This window comes from Acinonyx jubatus, chromosome E1 (genome assembly GCF_027475565.1).
Source record: "Acinonyx jubatus isolate Ajub_Pintada_27869175 chromosome E1, VMU_Ajub_asm_v1.0, whole genome shotgun sequence".
Classification (NCBI taxonomy): Eukaryota; Metazoa; Chordata; class Mammalia; order Carnivora; family Felidae; genus Acinonyx; species Acinonyx jubatus.
This window is the reverse complement of record NC_069397.1, coordinates 41,287,009-41,307,638: the sequence shown is the minus strand read 5'-3', so window position 1 is coordinate 41,307,638 and position 20,630 is coordinate 41,287,009. Positions and strand designations below refer to the sequence as shown.

General features: G+C 44.8%; 1 protein-coding gene across 1 annotated transcript; it reads left to right on the top strand.

Annotated features, from left to right (window-relative positions):
• The first annotated feature begins 267 nt into the window (after nt 1-267).
• LSM12 (LSM12 homolog) lies at nt 268-20,231 on the top strand. Its single transcript, XM_027048830.2, has 5 exons — nt 268-488; nt 2,260-2,393; nt 16,127-16,236; nt 17,640-17,766; nt 18,551-20,231. Exons 1-5 carry the CDS (start codon nt 365-367, stop codon nt 18,641-18,643), a joined length of 588 nt encoding a protein of 195 aa, XP_026904631.1. The 5' UTR covers nt 268-364; the 3' UTR covers nt 18,644-20,231.
• Nucleotides 20,232-20,630: the final 399 nt, after the last annotated feature.

Below are 20,630 nucleotides of genomic sequence, written 5' to 3'. Positions count from 1 at the left end.
TGGGATTCCTCATATGTAAAATACAGAGTTCATTCATTAAACTCTTGTGTCAACGTGGGCACATAATGGAGACTGCAGCTCCCTCCACCTTCCCCTTCTCATTCAACGTAGGTTATTTATCTTTAACTTCTAAAATGGACTCTGCAAGCACTTTACCAAGCGGGCGCACTTGCACAAACACTCAGATTCTCCTTTATTTCCTCTTCTTTCCTTTTCCACCTAGGCTCCCGCCCCACCCAGCGCCAGGCCACGCCCTGGCGTGTGACGTCAGCACGCCTCGTGCGTCGCGTCGCGGCGCTCACTGGGGGCCCGGCTTTCGCCCGCTGCTGCCGCCGCCGCCGCCGGCCGCGGCTGCTCTCCCAAGATGGCGGCTCCTCCGGGCGAGTACTTCAGCGTTGGGAGCCAGGTGTCGTGCCGGACGTGCCAGGAGCAGCGGCTGCAGGGCGAGGTGGTAGCCTTCGACTACCAGTCCAAAATGCTGGCTTTAAGTATCCTTCGCTGCGCGGAGCCCGAGGCCGGGCCGGCGTGTATGTGCGGTGGTGGGGGGGTGGGGGACGACGGCGGCGGCTGGGGCCCTCTCCGGGCCTAGGGGCGACCGGCTACCGCGGCGCCCGGAGCGCATGCGCACGGCCCTGAGCTCCCCTCCCCCTCTTCGTGTGTCCCTCGGTCCGCTTTGGGGACCCTGTCTCCCACCCCTTGTGGGAGCTGGGCCCCGAGCGAGGGTCAGTGGGTGGAGGGGGGCTTGACACGCGGATGCTTTTTGGGGGGAAATGCTATGAGAGGGGACACAGTCATCAGGAGAGAGGGTGGTCGTGGGAGGGGGCTGGTGGATTGGAGCCCGGATGGAAGGGGGGCGGGTAGAATCATGTGGGGAGGGGGTGTGTAGAGTAAGGATCTGCTAGTGGGGCAAGGCTATGGAGTTTACGAGGGGGTGTCTCCTGGTGGGATTTAGTCCAAGGAAGGGCGGTGGGGTGGTGACCAAATGGGCCTTGCCTGCTTTGGGGAAGAGTAACTGCAGGACAGTTTGTATTTGAAATGGGGATAGGGGCTTGTTTTGCTGGTGCGTGTGTATGCGTGGTGCTGTTGGGGGCGGGGAGTACTGAATTAGGTTCCTCAGTCATTTGAAGATTGCTGTTTTGAGGATGTTTGCACTGGAAACCTGGTCCAGAGAGAAGACCACGTTTTTTAGGGGCTTATGTGGGGTTGTGTGGGTTACAGGTGAAAGAGTAAGTTAATCTTCTCTTGCTCAGCCCAGCACATGGAGTCCTGACTTTTCCATAGTAGTTGCCTCCCCTTTTGGAAGTGGCGGTGTTCAACAGAATGGAAGAGAAGGCCTGCTTCTTTGGGGGTGGAAATGATTTCTGAGTTACTCCAGGAAACTCAGTCTTGGCAACAAAATACTTCCTGGTTGTAATAAATGTGCCACCCTTTCCCCTTCTTTTTAAGCCACAGGTGGGTTTATTTGGATTTTTTTTTTTTTGAGGCGTAATCCTTTATGGCATCTTTCAAAAGGACGTTTCCTACTGAGTGCTGCATTTGAGTGGCAAGTATTTTAATTTATTTAACCACTAGTTGTAGATTTCCAGTTTAGGAAGATGTCCTCTGAACATCTTTTTTTTTTTTTTTTTGTAAAATATGAAAACTCAGACCTAGATCCTGTGAGACCTTTTACGTTAGTGGAAGGGTTTTGGAATGAGGAATTACTTTTAATTGGCATGTGATATGCTCTTGATAAATAGTCGGAGGATGGGTGAGTGAATGAATGAATGGATACATAAACAAATGGGTTAACTGGCTGGGTCACCTTGAGTGACCCTCATTCCCAGTGCTGTAGTTTTCTCTTCTGCAGAATGGGAAATCTGAAATCTAAAAAAGTGAAAAGAGCAGTATCTAGATATCTAGAACTATTATACCAGGAACAGAAAGTACCGCCTCTCCTGTGTGATTCCTTAGGTTCAAGAAAAACTATATATACAGCATTAACACAGCATTATGCCTCCATACGACCAGTAGAGAGGTGACAGAAACCCTTTTTGAGGCTTCCAATTTTAGATAATACTTGGCTTTGAAAAGCTTGAGATCTTTTGGTTCTGGGGTTTTGAGCGGGTGGAAGGTGACAGGCAGAGATTTCCTGAGGAGAGCTGTGATTCTTGTGAGGCTCCCCTGCCCCCCTCTTGCTCGTGACATACCTTTTACACCAGCCTTGTGTGAGTTGTGTTCTCCATGCCCCTATTTTCCTTAACTTTATTTTCTCACCAGAATGTCCCTCTTCCAGTGGAAAGCCCAACCATGCAGACATCTTGCTCATAAACTTACAGTATGTTTCAGAAGTGGAAATAATTAATGACCGAACAGAAACCCCTCCTCCCCTAGCTTCACTCAATGTTAGTAAGGTAAGGACTTGAGGGCAGTTCTGGCTCTTTAAAATGGTGGGAAAAATTGAGACTCATTGACCCCTGGTGGTACATACGTTGTCCATTGTTTTTCACGTTTTCATTGACTTAACGGTTTGTTCTGATAACCTTTTTGAAGAAACACCAATTTAAGTTTTCTTTTTATTCCTGCATGCCTTAAAAAAATTTAAGAAACCTTTTAATACCCAAATAAAGAAATAAAGTTGCAAGCTTGCTTTTGTCCTTTGTGAAAGAGGGCTTTTTTTTTTTTTTTTTTTTTAAACCTGGAGTCCATGTGCGAACTTTTGGTGTTTGTGGGGTTGGGTAGGGGCATTGCCTGTGAACCTCCTGAAATTGTGTGTATGTGTGTATGTGGTTTTGGGTGAACACATGGAGTATTTTGGAGATTCTCAATTCATGACATACAAAAAATTGAAAACTACTGCCTTCAAGCTTCATTTTTGTCTTTATGTTTGAATTTTGAGGTCTGATAAAATTAGAGGCTTAGGATATTTTAATCTTGGATGTACGTACTGATATCTGGGAACCCTCAAATCACTTTTTTTGACTCTTCCCTTCTATCAGCCAAAGTTCACGTATTGTAATAATAATACCACTCCATGCCTTGTAGTCTTTGCTGTCCTTGTATTTGGAATGCTCTTTCTTCCAGAGTGTCTGGAGCCTCATCCTTCAGGACTTAGTTAAATGGCACCTCTTCTGAGAAGTCTTCTCTGATCACAGAGGCTAAAGGAATTTGCCCCCATTCTCTTTACAGTACCTTATCTTCCAGAGTTCAGGTGACATAGCAGTTATAGTCCAACTTGGGACATTTTTTGAGAGGAAAGCAGAGTGCTTTTGTTTTACACTGAGACAAGCATAGATCAGTGTATCCTGCGCAAATTGGAACTTTAAGGTTACCTATTCGTAGTCTTTGTATAATTATAATTGTGTGTCATTTGTTTACTTTTTTATCTCACCAAACTTTGTTCTGTGAGGATGGGAACCATACCTGTTTTGCTCATGGCTGAATATACAGAGCCTTGCACAGGATAGGTGCTTAATATTCTTTGAATAAATAAGTTAGACCTTTGATTTTAATAGCAGCTGCCTTTCCTTTAGTCTCTTGAATTCGTATGGTGGAAGTTTTTCCCTCTAGAGGAGTCTTGTAATAATGTATATTCTCTTACCTCTCTTGGGAATGTGGTGTGTTGGCTACAATTCAGCAAAGCAAGGAAACACTCAGGCAGCTGAAACAATAGAGGGTAACTGAGGCTGGCAGAATATACTTACCTCAGATTGGGAGCTCCCTTTCAGGTTCCAGAGAAATGCCACTCGTTTTTTCAGTGATGGCTGAGGACAGATTCAGAAAGGTCTTGGGTTCCGTATTAAAGGCTATTGCATATAGAACGTCCAAGTCTTGGGTGCCTGGGTGGCTCAGTCAGTTAAGTGTCCGACTCCTGATTTTGGCTCAGGTCATGATCTCTCGGTTCGTGGATTCGAGCCCTGTGTTGGGCTCTGCACTGATAGTGTGGAGCTTGCTTGGAATTGTCTCTCTCTCTTTCTCTCTCCTTAAAAATGAATAAATAAACATAAAAAAATATTTCCATTCTTAGAAACTTCTAGATTTTTGAAACCCTGGCTTAGGTACCTTCTAGAGTGTAGGAGTTTTTTGCATCGTCTTCTTTTGGCTGAAGAAATTTTAAAAGATTCAAGTGAAATAGTTTATTCCTCATATGTTGAAAATAGGCTCTGAGTTAGTTTTTATAGGGTAGGAGAAGTCTGTCACTAAATAACTAAATCTTTAGTGAGTAGTAGAGGAAAGGTTATCTGAAAGGGATGATTTTCTCTAATGTAAAACATAATAAGTTTCTGCTCTTGTGACCAGTAAGTGCCACCATTTATCTGAGAGGGCTTGGAGTGTTATGGGTGGGACTGTTAAAAGGTCACTCTCTTATGTTTGACCTCAAATAGAAATAGTTCTTGGTTATTTAATTTTGTAGATTATCTTTGCCTTTGGGGTTTTGCTTTCTGCTGCTCAGTTTTAGCTTATTAGCATTGTTGTAAACTAGTTGTTTACCCACTCTTTGAAGAAAGTGGTTGTGTCATAGGTTGGGGAATATCAGAAATTTTTACTTTTCTTTGTGGCCTGCTTGCCAAGTCTTGAAAAGCGTTTGTTTTCTGGGGAGAGGAGTCAAACTAAAAACTAAAATTAGGTTGGAGGGCTATCTTTGGATTTCATTTATTCCCTCTTTCATTTGCAGAGATGTTTATGAGTAAGCTTATATTGGCTTTCTGAAACCCAGCGTTTGAGGATGCTTTGCGATTCCTCCCTGGATTCAGTTAGAAGAGCCTTCTGCACTGTTATTGAAAACTTAATCTGGGCAGCTGTTTATCTATTGATTGAATGCCATGGAAAGTTCATCCCATGGAAGAGCATGGACTTGGGTTTTTTTCTAAAGATGGAGGATTGTTTAAGCATGTTAGAACTAAAGTGCTCAGAGATCCCTGGAAGAAAACTTGCTGCTCACAGTGTGGGGAAGCACCACCTGTGTGTACCACTTCCAGTGGAAGATACCATCACATGTTGGCTCATGTTGCTGACATAGTAAGCGCTCTGTTTAATCCTGTTGATATAAAATGGATATTTGTTTACTCTGACCCAGCAGGAACTGGAAGAGAAGGTCCTTCAATAAAAGAAAATACTTAATTCCAGCCCAACTAGAGAAGGTACGAACTAGCAGTTCTTAGAGATGAGCCTGTTTTGTTTTCAGTTGACAGTGTACTGCAGGCTAAGAAGTCCTGTGTCTACAGGGATGTGGGATGTGAGAGGCAGCTTGGAAGAGGACAGTGGGGTTGCTGAAGTTCATGAGTATCACTCGATCTACTCCACGGTACTGTTGTACTTTTAAAGTGTTCTGAGTGTCCTGACTATAAGACAGAAGCATTTCAGCAAAAATACAAAAGCACATCAAAGCCAGTCATAAGTGAGGTTCAGATTACTCACTATGTGGCTTATTAGTTTATTCTGTCATGGGGAACTTAAATACTGCTTTAGGGTGAGAAGAACCCTAGGGTCCCTGTGGCAGAATGAAGTTGGGTGTTTCTTAACAAGTTCTTTTGCATTGACTCAGCATCTTGTTCCCTGGGGATGAAGACTGCCCATGGATTAGTAGTGCTCTCAGGAGATGATTTGGGACATGTCAACATTAACAAGGGTCTCTTTTATGTAGCATTATAAAACATTTCCTGAAATCTGTTTTGTGTAGGTGTTGTGGTAAGCTCTGTCGGGGACCACATTTATTTTTCTAGAGCTTTACAGATTACAAAGAGCTTTGACACCTCTCATTTCATTCTCACCACCACCATGTGATCTTTGTAGTATATTCTTTTCCTTTTCATTTAACAGGCTTATTAGTTTAAGTGACTTGTCTAGGTTATATGGCCAGTAGTGTGGGAGCTCATGTTTTTATGTGCCATTCTCTGAATTAGCAATTGGTAGATGTCTCATTTAATGCTAACGATAGTTCTTATGGTGTGGCTACCATCACCATCTTAGAGAAGAGTAAACTGGAGGCTCAGAGAAAATGAGTCACTAGCTCAGTGTCCTGCAACTCGTGATGGAGCTGGCATTTGAACTCAGGTCTAATATTTTGACTGCGAAGTCCCATGTTAAGTAATGTTTCTACGTAGAGAGAACCTCTGTATTGTGTGGTTAGGAGGAGTGCGGTCTAGTAGAAAAAACGGGCTACATGGGTAAGTCTTTAAAAGTCACTTCTCTGCCTCTTAACCTTACTGAACATCAGTTTTCTCACGATAAAAATGGGATAATGTTAGTGTCTATCTCATAGAGTTGTTATGGGGATTAGGTCACGTTGACTGGAATTGGCAAATGTTAGTTCTGTTCTTTTGCATTAGCTTTGTGTAGCCAACTGATGTTCCTTGAATTATGGCATGGGGGCAAGATGGGGAAAAAGGGGCAGTATGACAGCGGGAAGGCAGCTAAGAACATGAATGCCATTGCTATGTCATTCTAGCCTGGATTTGGTCTGACATTCATTCAGATATCCAAACTTGCCAAGCCAGGACTGGGGAAAATCAAAATTGTATTGAATACCATTAATATGTAATGTAGTTAAAACGTGTTTTTAAGAGATGTCTTCTTGGTGACCAGAATTAACTTGAACTTCCAGAGCAGTGTTATCAGGTGGCATAGTTAAGTGAACACTTAGCCGAGTACTGGAGTTTAGAGTGAGCAGTCACACAGCGAAGGAGGCTGTGCTTTTTTAGCCTCTGAGATTCCTGGGAAAGAACTCACCGACACAGCCAAGGCACGTGTATGTATTTGTTTAAATAAATCATCTGCATTGAATGAGATGTAAGTTCTCACTTTGCTGAGTCGGAGAAGACTTTCTTGAGATAGTTGTATGTTGTGGAGGGAGGCAGGGAAAGTGACAAAACATCAAAAATTGAAATCCACAGGTAAGGTGTCCACCTCCCTTACCAGACCACTGACTAATTTTTTAGCTTTTTTTATCCATTTATTACCCATTTATACCTTACTAATAAGCAGTGAGTTATCTGATGCAACCAGGAAGAAGAAAGAGATTGAAAGGGCTTATCATTAGCCCTTGGTAATGAAGAATGAGTTGGCTGCCTTTGAATAAGAAGGGTATTTGGAGATTGGTGGTGATTGTGGGGAGGTCTGGAAAGAAAGGCTGAGAAAATGGAAGAGTCACAAAGTTGACTTTTTAAAAAAACTGACCTTGGGGACCTTGGATGGCTCAGTTGGATAAGCATCCTACTTTGGCTCAGGTCATGATCTCAGGGTTCGTGAGTTCGATCCCCGTGTTGGGCTCTGTGCTGACAGCTCAGTGCCTGGATCCTGCATCCGATTCTGTGTATCCCTCCCTCCCTCTGTCTCTCTCTCTCTCTCCCCCCCCCTTTCCGATTCTGCGTATCTCTCTCTCTCTCTGCCCCTCTCCCGCTTGTACTCTGTCTCTCTCTCAAAAGTAAATAAACATTAAAAAAAAATTTTTTTTTAAACCTGACCTCAGTGCTCACCTTTAGGTATGATGTCACACTGAGGGAAGACCTGACTCTGACTTTTTGTTTTGAGTTCTCCCAGTTCAAAGCTAATATTTAGCATAACCATAGACTTTCCAGTGATGTGAGGGTTAATTCTCAGTGTGAGTAAACTCCTGGGGTAGTTAATAGCTACTGCATTGTGGCCTGCGTTCATGGACCTATCCTGTTAGCCAAGTCCTTGACCGTATTGTGACCCTAATGTATTGGGGTATGGAGTTCACACCAAGTAGAATCAGATGGCCTGATTTTAGGTTATGTGTATATTGGTAGGAGGTAGAAGGTGTTCATAGTATGTGTAAATGGGAAGGGAAAGAACTACTTTTCTAGAGAAAGCAGGATTTTTTTGTCAGATAAAATTTTTCTAGCCTCTAGGAATCGCGTCTAACCTATTGGCTCCTCGATTAGAATATATTGTCAAGTGCCCAGTACTAGGTTAGAGTCCACCAGTAAGTTTTGCACCTGGCTGTGAACAGACACAGCTGTTCTTCATGAAAGTGTCATGAAGGTAGAGGTGGGGGGTGACTGCTGAGTGACGGGACATGTTAAGTAGTGAGTGGTGTCAGATGGAGTCAGAGAGGTAGAATGATTGACTACCATTTCAGAAATCACTAGTCTGTTGAAGGATGTCACGTTCTGTGGCATTTAAACTTTGGGGTCAGACTGACCCCCCTAGTGGGGGATGCGGTGCTCTAGGCGAGGGCTCATGACTCCATTCAAGCTAGGGTGCATGGCTGCCAGCTGACTCTGTGAGCCCTCGTTAGGTTACGGTTTTGCTTTGGAAGGGGGCTTTCTTGACATTACAGGGTGTGGGGACAATCGCTATCCACCTGAAAAGACAAATTGCTGTGCTCGAGTGACTAGCAGAGGTGTGCCACAGGTGTGTTATTGAAGGCATGTCTGCACTCTTTGACACAGAGATGATTGGCAATAAGGATTTTTCTGGTGGGTCAGTGGTGGTATCTCTTCTGCTTTAAGAAAGGGGCATTCTAACTGGTTTGGTCTTCCTGCTACAGGACAGGCTTGAGGGGAAAAGGCTGGGGGGAAAGGTGATGCAGTCAAGTTCTAGCATTGGAATTTTGAGACTAGCTTAGGTAAATACCAGACACTACCCTGGAAAGGGAAGCAAATTGTACCTGAGGTGGGAAATGAAAGGATCTGCACGCTGTGTCAGAAGCTAGCAGTATGTGTGGTAGAATGTGGGGAATTTAAAGAACTGGGTTCTTTTTGCAGCTGAGCTGTTAGTAATTTGTGTGACCCTGTGTTAGTCACTTAACTGGAACCTGGATCTGTTAGTTCTGTGAATCTCTAATAGTTTCTGTTCCTTTTATCCTCCTTTCCTCTTGCTCCCCCTTCCTTCCAGGTGCTGGGAATGTCAAGATGATTAACACTGCCTTTGCCCACAAGAATCTCCTGTTTGGGGGCGCCTGGGTGGCTCAGTCAGTTAAACATCTGACTCTTGATTTCAGCTCAGGTTATGATCTCACAGTTCATGAGATTGAGCCCCGTGTCAGGCTTTGCACCGACAGCATGGAGCCTGCTTGGGATTCTCTCTCTCCCTCTCTCTCTGCCCCTCCTCCTCTCTTGATCTCTCTCAAAATAAATAAATTAAAAAAAAAAAAGAATCTCCTGTTTGTTGGCAGGGTGAGGGAGAGCTGCATTTAACTAGTGCTGACAATGTGGCAGGGTCAGTGTTAGTGGGGGTGTGAGCGAGGTGCTGTGAGAGCATAGAGCAGGGGGCAGCAGACTCTCCTGGAAGGGCCAGATAGCAAATGTTTTAGGTTTGTGGGCTGTACATTCTGTCACAACTACTCAACTTTGCCTTTGTAGCAAAAGCAGCCATAGATGATATGTAAACAAATGGGCATGGTCTTTCCAATAAAGCATAACTAAAACAGGTGTTGGGCTGAATTTGGCCCACAGGCTATAGTTTGCCAGTCCCTGGCATAGAGTAGTAAACATTTTAGGGAAGGCTTTTCTGATGTAACAATGGAGTAGGGTCTTGAAGAATATTCGATAAAAGGAAGGAAGTTAAATGGAATCCAGCGGATTTGGAAGGTGCTCACTTTGTCCATCTCTGCAATTGGGAAACTTCTTTTAGTAAGCTAACCCGGAGGTTGGTTGTTCTCAGGGAGTAAAGGGATGAGTTGTGTGCCATATTGGTGTTAGGTGCTTTCCATGCTTACTGAACTCCCAACAGTAACCCTTCAGGATGGGCCCCAGATGAATGAACTGAGGCTCTGGAGAGGTTATGCATCTTGCTCAGGTTCGTGCAGCTAGGGCGTGGTAGGCAGGGGTTTGAGCTGGAATCTAGGCGTAAGGGGGTGGCTCTTCTATTTTACTCTGCTTTCTCTCTTTTCAGAGCCCAGGAAAGAACAGTGCATGGCTCTTTCACTATCATGAATAAGATCAACTCTTTACTCACTAGATAGTGTACCCATTTTGGCATGTGAAGGGGAAAGGGATTTCCAATAGATTATTCCAGTTATATTTTGAAAGATGTCTTCTTTAGGACTTACAACCTATCTAGCAGCTCTTACAGAAACCAGAAAGGGAAGCACTGAGCCCATTGGCTAAAGGAAGGTTGGATTGTATGAGTTTTCCTGAAATGACCCACAGGCCACCTTCTCTGTGCTAACAGTAATGATGTTTTAATAACGATGTTAACAGCTAATATTTGCACAGTGCTTTACACCTAGTGCTTTCACCCAGACTGTCTCCCTTAATCCTCACTGCCATGTGTGAGCTGGCTAATTTGAGCGCACATTCTCAGAGATGGGTTGTTGAGATCAAATTTCAGCCTATATCCCAGCCAGTTTTCTCTCTGACAGGGCCATGTGCAGGTTCCATGGCAGTGCTGGTTTCAGGGTCTCAGGACTAGGAAATTACTCATTGTCCTGGAGGTTTAGTTTTCTGTTGTAGCTGTGAATTGTGTTTGGTGACATAACTTACAAATAGCTGACAAACTCTTGACTTACTGACAACTAGTTTTTGTTTTAAACCCAGTGAAAGAAAAAGCTTTGCCTATGGAGGGGACTGTGACTCCAGGCTGGTCTGTATTGTGCAGCAGCTACATCATGGTAACAAGGATGGTGTTGAAGCTTGGAGATTTTAGGTGGGGCTGCGGCCCCTGGATTTGCACGTTGTTTTTCCTCGTAGTTCAAAGCACTCAACATACCTTAACGTGCAAGTACAAGAGACTTGCTTGACTTAGCTTCCCTAGTCTCAGCCCAGTCAGAAAATGATGGGTCCATGGGGCATCTGGCTGGCTGGCTTGCTCAGTCAGAGGAGCATGCAGCTTTTGGTCTTGGGGTCATGAGTTCAAGCCCCACATTGGGTGTAGAGATTACTTAAATATTAAAAAAAAAAAAAAAAAAGATGGATCCAGGGAATACCTGTCATTATTGGTCTGAACTGCTTTCTTATATAATGTCTGTTTTCTGAAAAGCATTCCTGCAAGTTACCTTTAACAAAAGAAATAAAGGATGTCCTTGAAGTTTAGGGTGAGACTGAGGCCCTTTTCAGAAGAGATACCCTTTACTAGAAAGCAGACAGCTGTGTTCTGCACTGGGGACATTGATGGAAATGCCAGAATGCGCTGACAAAAAGAGAAGGTGGCAGCTAAGTTTTAAAATATTTTTCCTTTCTGGAAAAAAAACTTTTTTCCTTTCTGAAAATACTTTCTTTTGCATTTAAATTTATATTTTCAGCAGTCATTTAGACTTCCTTAGGTGGAACTGTTTATAGTGACAGGGTTAAGAATGCAAGCTTTGGAGTCAGACTGAGTTCCAATCCACTCTCCCACTTGTGGCTTGGTAGACCTGGGCAGGTTTCTTAACAGCTGTGATTAGTTTCTCCATCTATTAAGTAGGAGGAATTTTAGTCCCTATTTCATAGGCTTGTTGTGCAGATTAAATGCTGAATACATGTAAAGTGTGTAGCTTGGTGCTTAGGGCGGAGTAAGCTCTCACTCAACAAGTTGGTTCTTAGAATTTTAATATTCACTGCCAGGCCTCTTGGGCTCTGCGGTTCCTGTTTGATTCAGTGTTTTGATTCATTATTATGTATTCTAGGACACAACGGCAAGTGGGATACTCTATTTTTGGAGTTCCCAACCATGCAAAGTATGGTTCTTCTTTACTGTTTGTAAAGAACTGTATTTTATTGAAACCAGCAGACAGGAGCTTTCAGCTAGGGAACAAGAAGAAGACTTGGGGATATTGATTTGATAGTTGGAAGAAATATTTTTGCGAGCCCACTTATTGCTGGCTAGGAAGGAGGGCTTTCTAAGAGTGCACCCCAGAATTGAAGCCACAGAAACAAGCATGGGCCCTCCTGATGACAATTGTCCTTCGTTGCTGCAGTCTGTCTTCCCTCAGCCTCCACCAGGCTGTGCGGGCAGCAGCTGCGGTGTTTCCTAACCTCTCTGTGAGGGCAGCTGGTTGGAAAGCCCGTGTACACAGAGAAGACAAACTGAGAGTGGCTCATCGGAGTCAGTAGGTCACATCCAGCATGTTCCTCCTTTGGACTCTGCTTCCCTTGTTGTATCAGCTGTCACAGCCTGTTAAATACTTGCGGTAGGAATCCCTCTGGGTTCCCCACAGCACCTGTGCTTTCCTGGTCTGGGTGTGTGGAAATAAGATGGCCCAGCTGGTGACTGAATAACAAGATGAAGTGCATGGTGCTTGGATTTTGTTGTTGTGGCTGCTTCCTTTTCCCCGTGTCACTGAGTGCAGGAGGTGTGTGTCACTGGTGTTCATTAGTTCACTCACTCAAGGGTTACCCAACAGCAGGCGTGACTGGATGCCTTTTAATATTGATGTGCTCTGGTGTCAAGTTCCTGTACTTCTCTCTGTAGCCCGTGTCAAGTTGCTATATATAAAATGGCCACAGGAGGAAGTGCTGGTTAGTAGACAGGGAATCACTTTTTCACCGGGTCTCGTACAAAATAAAAGGAGAGGCATGTTAGCACAGGTTGTCTTGTGCAGTCATTTCATTTAAGCCACATGCATGTTAGTGACACATATTTGTGGGGTTTTGCTTCTCAGTTTGCCCGAACCCAGTTTGTAAAGTGGTGCCTTTAGTATTCTCTGAGATTCTAACCAGTTAGTGCTTCAGATTTGATTGGAAGAGAGGCCAGCACCTAGCATGTTTGCGTTGAAAATAGATGTAGTGTGGTGACGGTCATTGAATTTAAAAAATCATGATCCTGCTAACCTTCCCAAGCTGAGAAGGCACACTCTCCACCTCTACCGAGGGCAGCTTCCATTGGTTCCCTCTAGTGGTTCGACAAAAACCGTAAACTTACTATCTTGGAATAACTGGACCATCTATACGTATGCGTTAGTTTACAAAAATGTGGGGAAATTTACATCTGTGTAACTGCTAACTTGAGGGTGGAGTGATAGTTATTTGCTTTACAAAGGGACGCTTATCTATACTTTTCATGGGTTTTAAGGAACCTGCCTAAAAAGAACAAGGTAATCTTCTTCCCTTCTCAACTCCCAATTTTGAGAGAAGAAAGACTTCTAGATTCCTTTTGTGAGGGTAACCTTCCTTGTGCCTAACCGATTGGATCCTTTGTAGAAGAAATTTACCCCATTTGTACAAGTTCCTGGTGAAAGCATATCTGTAGAGCTGAATGTCAGATTTAAGCATTTTTCAGATTGCCGTGAAAATACAGTTCATAAACTGACAGCTGGAGGATTCAGGGTTTGCAGTGCATCCAGACCCCCCAAAGCACAATTGCAGGTCCAGGTAGAGTAGTTGAGGATATTGGGGCAAATTGAAATAACAGCTTACTCTGATTTCTGTTGACTTTTCTGAGGTTTGTATATCATTTAGCATTTGGGATCTGTTTGCACTGTGACTTGAAATGGAGAATTGCCCAGTTTATTCTCCTTTGCTTGCAGAGCCTTTAGAAGAGGTGTTTTGGGGGGCTAGAAGTGTATTTTGAAATCATTGTTCTCTAGTCATTGTGTTGCTATTACTCAGGCTGTCCAAACGAATCACTCTGGCTAAGATTCATATGTATTTCATTATGCCTCTGGCAAAAATTCAAAAGTGGCTCCCAGCCTTTCTACCTCCTCTTCTAGCTTAATTTGTCCATTCCATTCTTAACCATTCTGCATAGGTGCCTGGTTTCCCTGAGCCAGTTCCTCCCACTGAATGGGTCATGTTAGGTTTTTAATCTACTAGGTGGATGACAAGGATGTTTTGCTCTGGTATCCGTATTGTCTAGTCAACACAAGCTTTATAGACGCAGCTTTGTCAGACCCAACACTGGGAGATGTTTTTGGTTTTCGGGGATAAACATTTTTTTTAAAAAAACCTCAAAATGTGAGACCCTCCTGCTTGTTCATGGGGTAAGTAAGATAAACATCTGCTTGGTCACTTGTGCTTCCCAGGAGCCCCGTAGGAGTGTGGTTAATCCAGGGGAGCTTTTGTTGCCCCTGGTTTTACCTTCTGTCTTTGGAGACTCCAGATTTGTACAGGGTGTTTGAAAAATGAGAGTCAAGGAACCTCCTTGTTATCAGGGTGTTCTTGGTGATTGAGTAAGTTTTGCCTGTTGCTGCTTAAATCACACCGGCAGCAGCTCTCTCTGCAGAGAGACCGAGTGTGCTTTCTTGCTGCCGCTGGGATTGCCCAGGCTCCAGGGGATACTGTCAGCCCTGTGCATTGATTTCTCTGCAGACTCTGGCCTGGTGAGGCCAGATTGGCAGGACCAGGCTTGAAAGATTATTTATTTACTCCTGCTTTATCTCTCTCTCTCCATGTACCGGGGACCATGTGAGAAAGGATCTCCAGCTTCCAATCACTGTAGTTTTGGCCTTTCTTCCCCCTCTGCCCTAGGGAGACTGAAATGACCCTGCGCGTCACCTCTCTCTTCGGTGCTCACACCCCTCCCCCCCTCAGATCTTTGAAGCTCAGAGACAGGGCTCCCCATGACCCAGTTGAAGGTCTCCTTTTCTCTTCTTCATAGTCAAACCCACACCTTAATAAAGTGCTTCAGTTTGCTAACAAGCGATTAGACACTTTGTCTGTAGAACTAAATTTGGTCTGTGGTTTGAAGGGTCACTGTTAGGCGGAATATAAATGTTTAAGAATTCCAAATGTCTAGGTACTTTGGGGATGTGCAAGAGGTATGATCTCTATCTTAAGGAGCTGGTATTTGGGGACAAATTATGTGTGTTCACGTGTGTGTTTGTGTGTCTGTGTTTGGTGAGCTGCAGCATCGGTATACTAAGCCCTTAATGGGTCTGAAAAATCTCTAACTCATTTGTTTGACTTTCAGATGCATTGTCTGCCTTTCATTTTAACCGTCTTGTCCAGCATATTTGTTGTGTCTTATGCTCTAGCGAATTTGCCCTTCTGGAGTCTCTAGCAACCAGTAGTGTAGGGTGGGGACTAGAAGTGTGTTAGAGGGGCAGTAGGGGTTGACGGGGCAACCCACCCCTGTTGGGAGGGATTTCCTAGATTTTAGTAGACTGTGGTATTCCCCCCTTACCTGCAGGGTGTGCATTCCAAGACCCTGGAGGATGCCTGAAACCATGCATAGTACCGAGCCCTGTATCTACTGGCTTTTTTCCTGTACATACATACCTATGATAGTTTAATTTATAATTAGGCGCAGTAAAGATCAACAACAATAGCTATAAAATGGAAAAATTATAACAGTGTGCTGTCCTGACAGTTACGTGAATATGGTTGTCTCTCTCTAAATACCTCATTGTACTGTTCTTAGTTACCCTTCTTGTGATGATGTGAGGTGATAAAATGCCTACGTGAGGAGATGAAGTGAGGTGAATGATGTAGGAGCTGTGGTGTAGCGTTGGGTTACTGTTGACCTGATGATATGTCTGGAGGAGGATCATCTATCTGCTTCTAGACCGAGGTTGACTCTGGATCAGGGCCGGGGGTGGGTGGGGAGCGACTACTGTACTAGATTTTACTAGAATTTCTTTTGATCAGTCTGTGAGCATTCCACTAGAGGGCAGTTAAGGAAAGACATAAGGTAGAATGTGGACCATTCCTTTTTCTAAAGAGCAGGGTAACGGTAGCTCAAGTTGAAGGTGGACAGTATTGGGTTAGGTTTACTTGGGTCTTGGCTCCCCATGTGAGCACAGATAGTGTGGTACCAGAAAGATAGTCTTTTGAACCTCATATTCTGGTCTCTGAAGGTGTTGTAGACGTTGATTTCTAAAACTGAGACTAGCAGTGGCTGATAAAAGGTCTTCATTCTCTCCTTTCATAGAGATGTATGCATTACCTTTTATCTGATGGTCACTTCCCAGTCCCACTGTGTGAGGTTGCCCTGCTTTATTTTCTTCCCAGCTCCTTGGCACTATCTGCAGTTACTTTGTTTCTGTCCGTAGTCTGTCCAGTCCCGGCGGCAGTGCTGTACTCTAGTTCAGCACAGTGCATGTCTGGTATGTGTAGGCACTTAGTAAGTACTGGATGGAAGGAATGTCTGCCGCAGTGGCAATAACCCCTCAGGCATATTATGTATGTGTATGTTTCGCTTTTGAACTCTGAGAGAATTGAATCTACCAAACTAGTCTCTTCCAGCCTCCTTTCCTCAACAGGTCCTGACTGTTGGGAAGAATGAAGGTGAATGCTTTTCTGAGTCTCTTTCCTCTCCCCCACCCTAGCTTGCCAGCAAAGCACGGACAGAGAAGGAGGAGAAGCTGAGCCAGGCCTATGCAATCAGCGCTGGTGTTTCCCTAGAGGGCCAGCAGCTCTTCCAGACCATACACAAGACGTGAGTTGGGGGAGCATAGGGGTCCCTTGTCCCCGGGGGCAGCGCTGCCAGGCTGTGCTGTGTGGGTAGTTGTGTTCCCGAAAGTCAGCAGAGATGCTGGTTAGTGTGTCTGCAGCACCTTGGTGTCCAGGGATGTGGGTGTCTGTTGCCCTTCCATACAGGAGAATGGTGTAATCATGGACAAGTTGGTTTTTTGGGGCTTCGGTTTCTTCATGTGTAAAACTTGGTTTGGGATTAGATTATCCTGAGTCCCTTTCAGAACTGGTATTCCATAATTTAGAACACGGGGCTTCTTTCTCTTTCATTATTTTGAACTTGTCATGCCTTTCTCCAGAAGCTGATGGGGTTTTATTAAGGGAGTTACAAGTCTGTCTCTGATTGTACACTGGGAGAAACATAGGGAGTTAGGGAGAGCAGAAGGCCACCTTATTACCACCTTCTAAAAGACATTTTGTCACAGCAGAAGTCATTTGACTCTCCACTAGCTTCCCTAGCTGCCGAAACACTGAAACATTTGACACTCCCCCTCCCCCCTGCTGCCTTCTGTTACCCTATTTAACCACCTGGGTCTGGTGCACAGATGGCAGCTGGCATCAGAGCTGTTCGAGGCCATGGTATGAGTATCTGAACACTTACAGGTATGTGAAGGAACTCTTAGGAATATCAGCTGCCCTGTGTTTCCCCGAGTGTGAACTGGAATGGGTTTTCCCAGTCTGGCAAGTGCCCAGCTGTCTGATAACTGAGAGGGGCCGGTTTGAGGAGCAGTTACTGTTTCAGGAGGTGGGTGGCAGAGTACAGATCACAGGAAGATGGGGGGATTTCTTTTCCTGTCTTTCTAAAGGTGCCATTTCCCCCCAGGCCAAAGGCTGGCAAACTCTAGGTAGTGGGCACATCTGTTCATTTGTTTATGTATTGTATTATCTGTGGCTGCTTGTGTAGTACAGCAGCAGAGTTCAGTAGTTGTGACAGAGGTTGTATGACCCTCAGAGCCTAAAATATTTGCTGGCTGACTCTTTATAGAAAAAGTTTGCCAACCCCCTGCCCTAGGCTGCTACTTAAGTTGCATCTAGTGGCCTGAGCCTAGCTCTTTATTTGAATTCAATTTGGTTTGGACTTCTGAGGCTGCCACCAAGTTTTTTCTGGTTTTCCAGGTCCCTGATGCTTCAGAGTGCCTCTTCTGGGCCCTTCTCAGAATAAGTACACGTCAGGTCATTGCTTTTCCTAGCCACTGGTGCCCAGGAAATGTGTCGTGGCTACTCTTCCCTGTAGGCTGCGGGCATCTAGTTGTTGGCTGAGTTGTGAGCTGAGAACTTGGGGTCAGTTTCCTGGAGTTACTTATTCATCAGGCAGGAGGTGTGGGATGCCGCAAGAGGCAACTTTCACCTGCTCTCTTCTCCTTCCAGCATTAAAGACTGTAAATGGCAAGAAAAAAACATCGTAGTCATGGAAGAAGTTGTTATTACACCCCCATATCAAGTGGAAAACTGTAAAGGCAAAGAGGGGAGTGCACTGAGCCATGTACGCAAAATAGTAAGTAAAGGAGCCATGAACCTTTAGAGAGAGGATGATTCCTTGACCTTCACCCCTCCCCAGCATCAGGGCAGGACACTGTGCTGAGATCCCTGCCTCCGACCTACCAGCCTGAGAGCAGCCCTGCCTAGCCACCTGCCCCCTGCACTGCAGTGCTCTGGAGCTTATGGTTTGGCCACTTCTGTGGGGATGGAACCCGCTGGGCAGCATGCGGTAAAGCAAGCGGCCAGCCCCATGTCCTCCCTGGCATGGCTTTTTGGAATTAGCCAGACCATTCTGTGGTATTGCACCTGAGCAGTTCCTCTCATCCCAGTCTGGGTTCCTCTCGGGAGGAGCTGGTTGGTAGAAGTCAGTTGCTGTTGGGTCTCTGACCCTGCATATGTCACATGACTATCTAGGTTGCGTTGTAGCATTTAGGAAAAAACGCTCTGAGGGTTGAGGGACCAATGTCGTGGATGTAAAAAGTCCAAGACTGCTAATTCCCTATTAGCTTTTCATTCTGCACTTAGATGAAGAGGGGCAAGGCAGTTTGGGACATAATAATCTCCTTTCCTACTGTGTTTTAGCTTACAGACTCACTTTCTTCTAGATAGTCTTGGCCAAAGCTGCAACAAATGTGGTTGAAACAAGAGGCCCCTGCCTACCTTTGGCTGGCAAGACCAGCAGACAGCAAGGGCAGAGATGCCTGAATAGTCCATGAGGCTGTGGAGACCTGGAGTGAACTGTTGGGGAGGCCTCGGTGCCCATCTCCTGTTCTGACCTAGGCTGAACTGGTCTCTTTCAGGTTGAAAAACATTTTAGAGACGTGGAAAGCCAAAAGATACTGCAGCGTTCACAAGCCCAGCAACCACAGAAGGAGGCTGCCCTGTCATCCTGAGTCCACACACACGGAGGACTCTTCCAGCATCCAGCCAGCGAGGCGATGGTGGTGGCTTCGGCGGAGGCAGGCCGGGGGAGGGAAGGGATCCTATATTTCCTGTTGGCTCTTGTTAACAAAGGGTCAGCATTTCCAAATCTTAGACTTGAACAAACAAAACACCCAACAAAAAAGAACAAGAGAATAATTTAAAAGTTGAATCATTACTTGACTAACAGACTTCGGTCCACCATGTCCTTTTCACAGTCCCCTTCTGGAACAGTCACCTTGTTAATTTTATTTTTGAAAATTCCTTTCCTGCTCTGCCCTTTCACCTTTGACTTTCCTAGTCTGTCCCTGCCATTCTGTTTTTATAAGTGGCTTCACTTGCCTTCTGAGTGATTGAAAGAAACTTTTACATCTCTTCCAAAATAAAAGTAACAAGTTGACTGTGACACTGAAGTCGAGACTAGAGCAGCAGACAGAGGTCTCACTTTAAATTTGTCTTTGGTTTTCTTTTTCTTTTTTTTTTTTTTCTTTTTTTTGCACAGGGCATGGCTTGAATTAGTTTTATTTTTCTTAACTTTAAATATATATATGAAAATATATATTAAAATGTTCTCTAAATATTTTCTGCTTCTTGCAGGTCTCTTTTTACTAGATCATGGCCGCTCTTCCCACCTCCTCCCTTCGAAAATAAAAAATGTATTCCCCTCCCCACCACCTATAGCCAGGCAACTAACTTGACTTGGTTCACAGCAAGAATCTTCTGCAGCACTTTCTAGAGCCGGTGTTTGCAGGTGGAATTCGGCTGTGAGGGTTCCTGATGGCTTTTTAGTCTTTAACTGTGTGTGTGTACCAGTCTCACATTTGGCCAAAACCTCAGGATTCTCCCTCTGCCTTTTGTCTTACTTCATGGTACTAGAAGAACTTCCTCACCACACTCCTGTCTCCTAGATGGGAGAGTCAGCTGCCCTGTCTCCTGTGCCCTCTGCAGGAAGAACTATTTTGCATGGCACGTCTCAGCTCCTCCTCGAAGGATGATTTTCTTCCTAAGAAACCTGGAGCCCACCTCTCCCAGTCTCTCGGAGTCTGTATCCAGAGCCAGTAGCCCAGGAGAAAGCTTGGGTGACCTGTAGTTTCTCTGCTCCCACCAACCTCCTGCTTTTATGCCCTTCCCCACCCCCCTGAAATTTTACAAGCTTATGATAGTTTGTATGTGCTCAGCCAATGGGCAGAAAACCTGGAGAGAATTTCTGGACTTTAGCCCACCAGTTTGTCTGGTTTGACTAACCTGCTGAGTGCTAAAACTGGCACCTGTTGCCCCCATGCCTTCAGGGCAGCCCAGGGGGGCAGAGTGTGCCACCAGCTGAATGTCAGGCACCGAGTGGGAAGTGGGTGATGCTCATGTGACTGGCTAGAGCTTTGGGGGTGGGGTGGGGGGTAACTACTATCTTTTTGGCCATGATCTCTTTCCCCTTCCTTTTTTTTTTTTAATTAAATAAATGGATCAAAATTAAATAATTCAAGCCCTGCCTTCAAAATGAATTTTTTTTTTTTTTAGTATTGTTTAGCAAAAACAATAAAACCCAAATTTTTTTAACCATCACTCATGTCTCAGGTTTGTACGTGCTTTAGAGACCCCAGGGGGGAGCGGTGTGAGGGGGGAGTAAGTGTTTGGTAATCTTTCCCTTTAGATTCTCTGCTTCCTACTCTTTATTCTCTCTCCTTCCATCTCCTGGAGCTCTCCCAGTGATATAGTGCAAAGGATATAATTTAAGAAAGGGATCCTGGGTTGGGAGGTGTGTGTGAGTGGGGTAGGGGCACAGAGGGGTGGGCACGTATGCAAGGCTGTTTGTTACGGCTGTTTGGAAGAAAAGAGAAGACTGATACGTGTACTTGCATACCCACTTGCCATTGGCAAGATCTAGATTATTTTTTTTAATGTTTATTTTTGAGAGAGAGAGACAGAGCGTGAGTGGGGGAGGAGCAGAGGAGAGAGGGACAC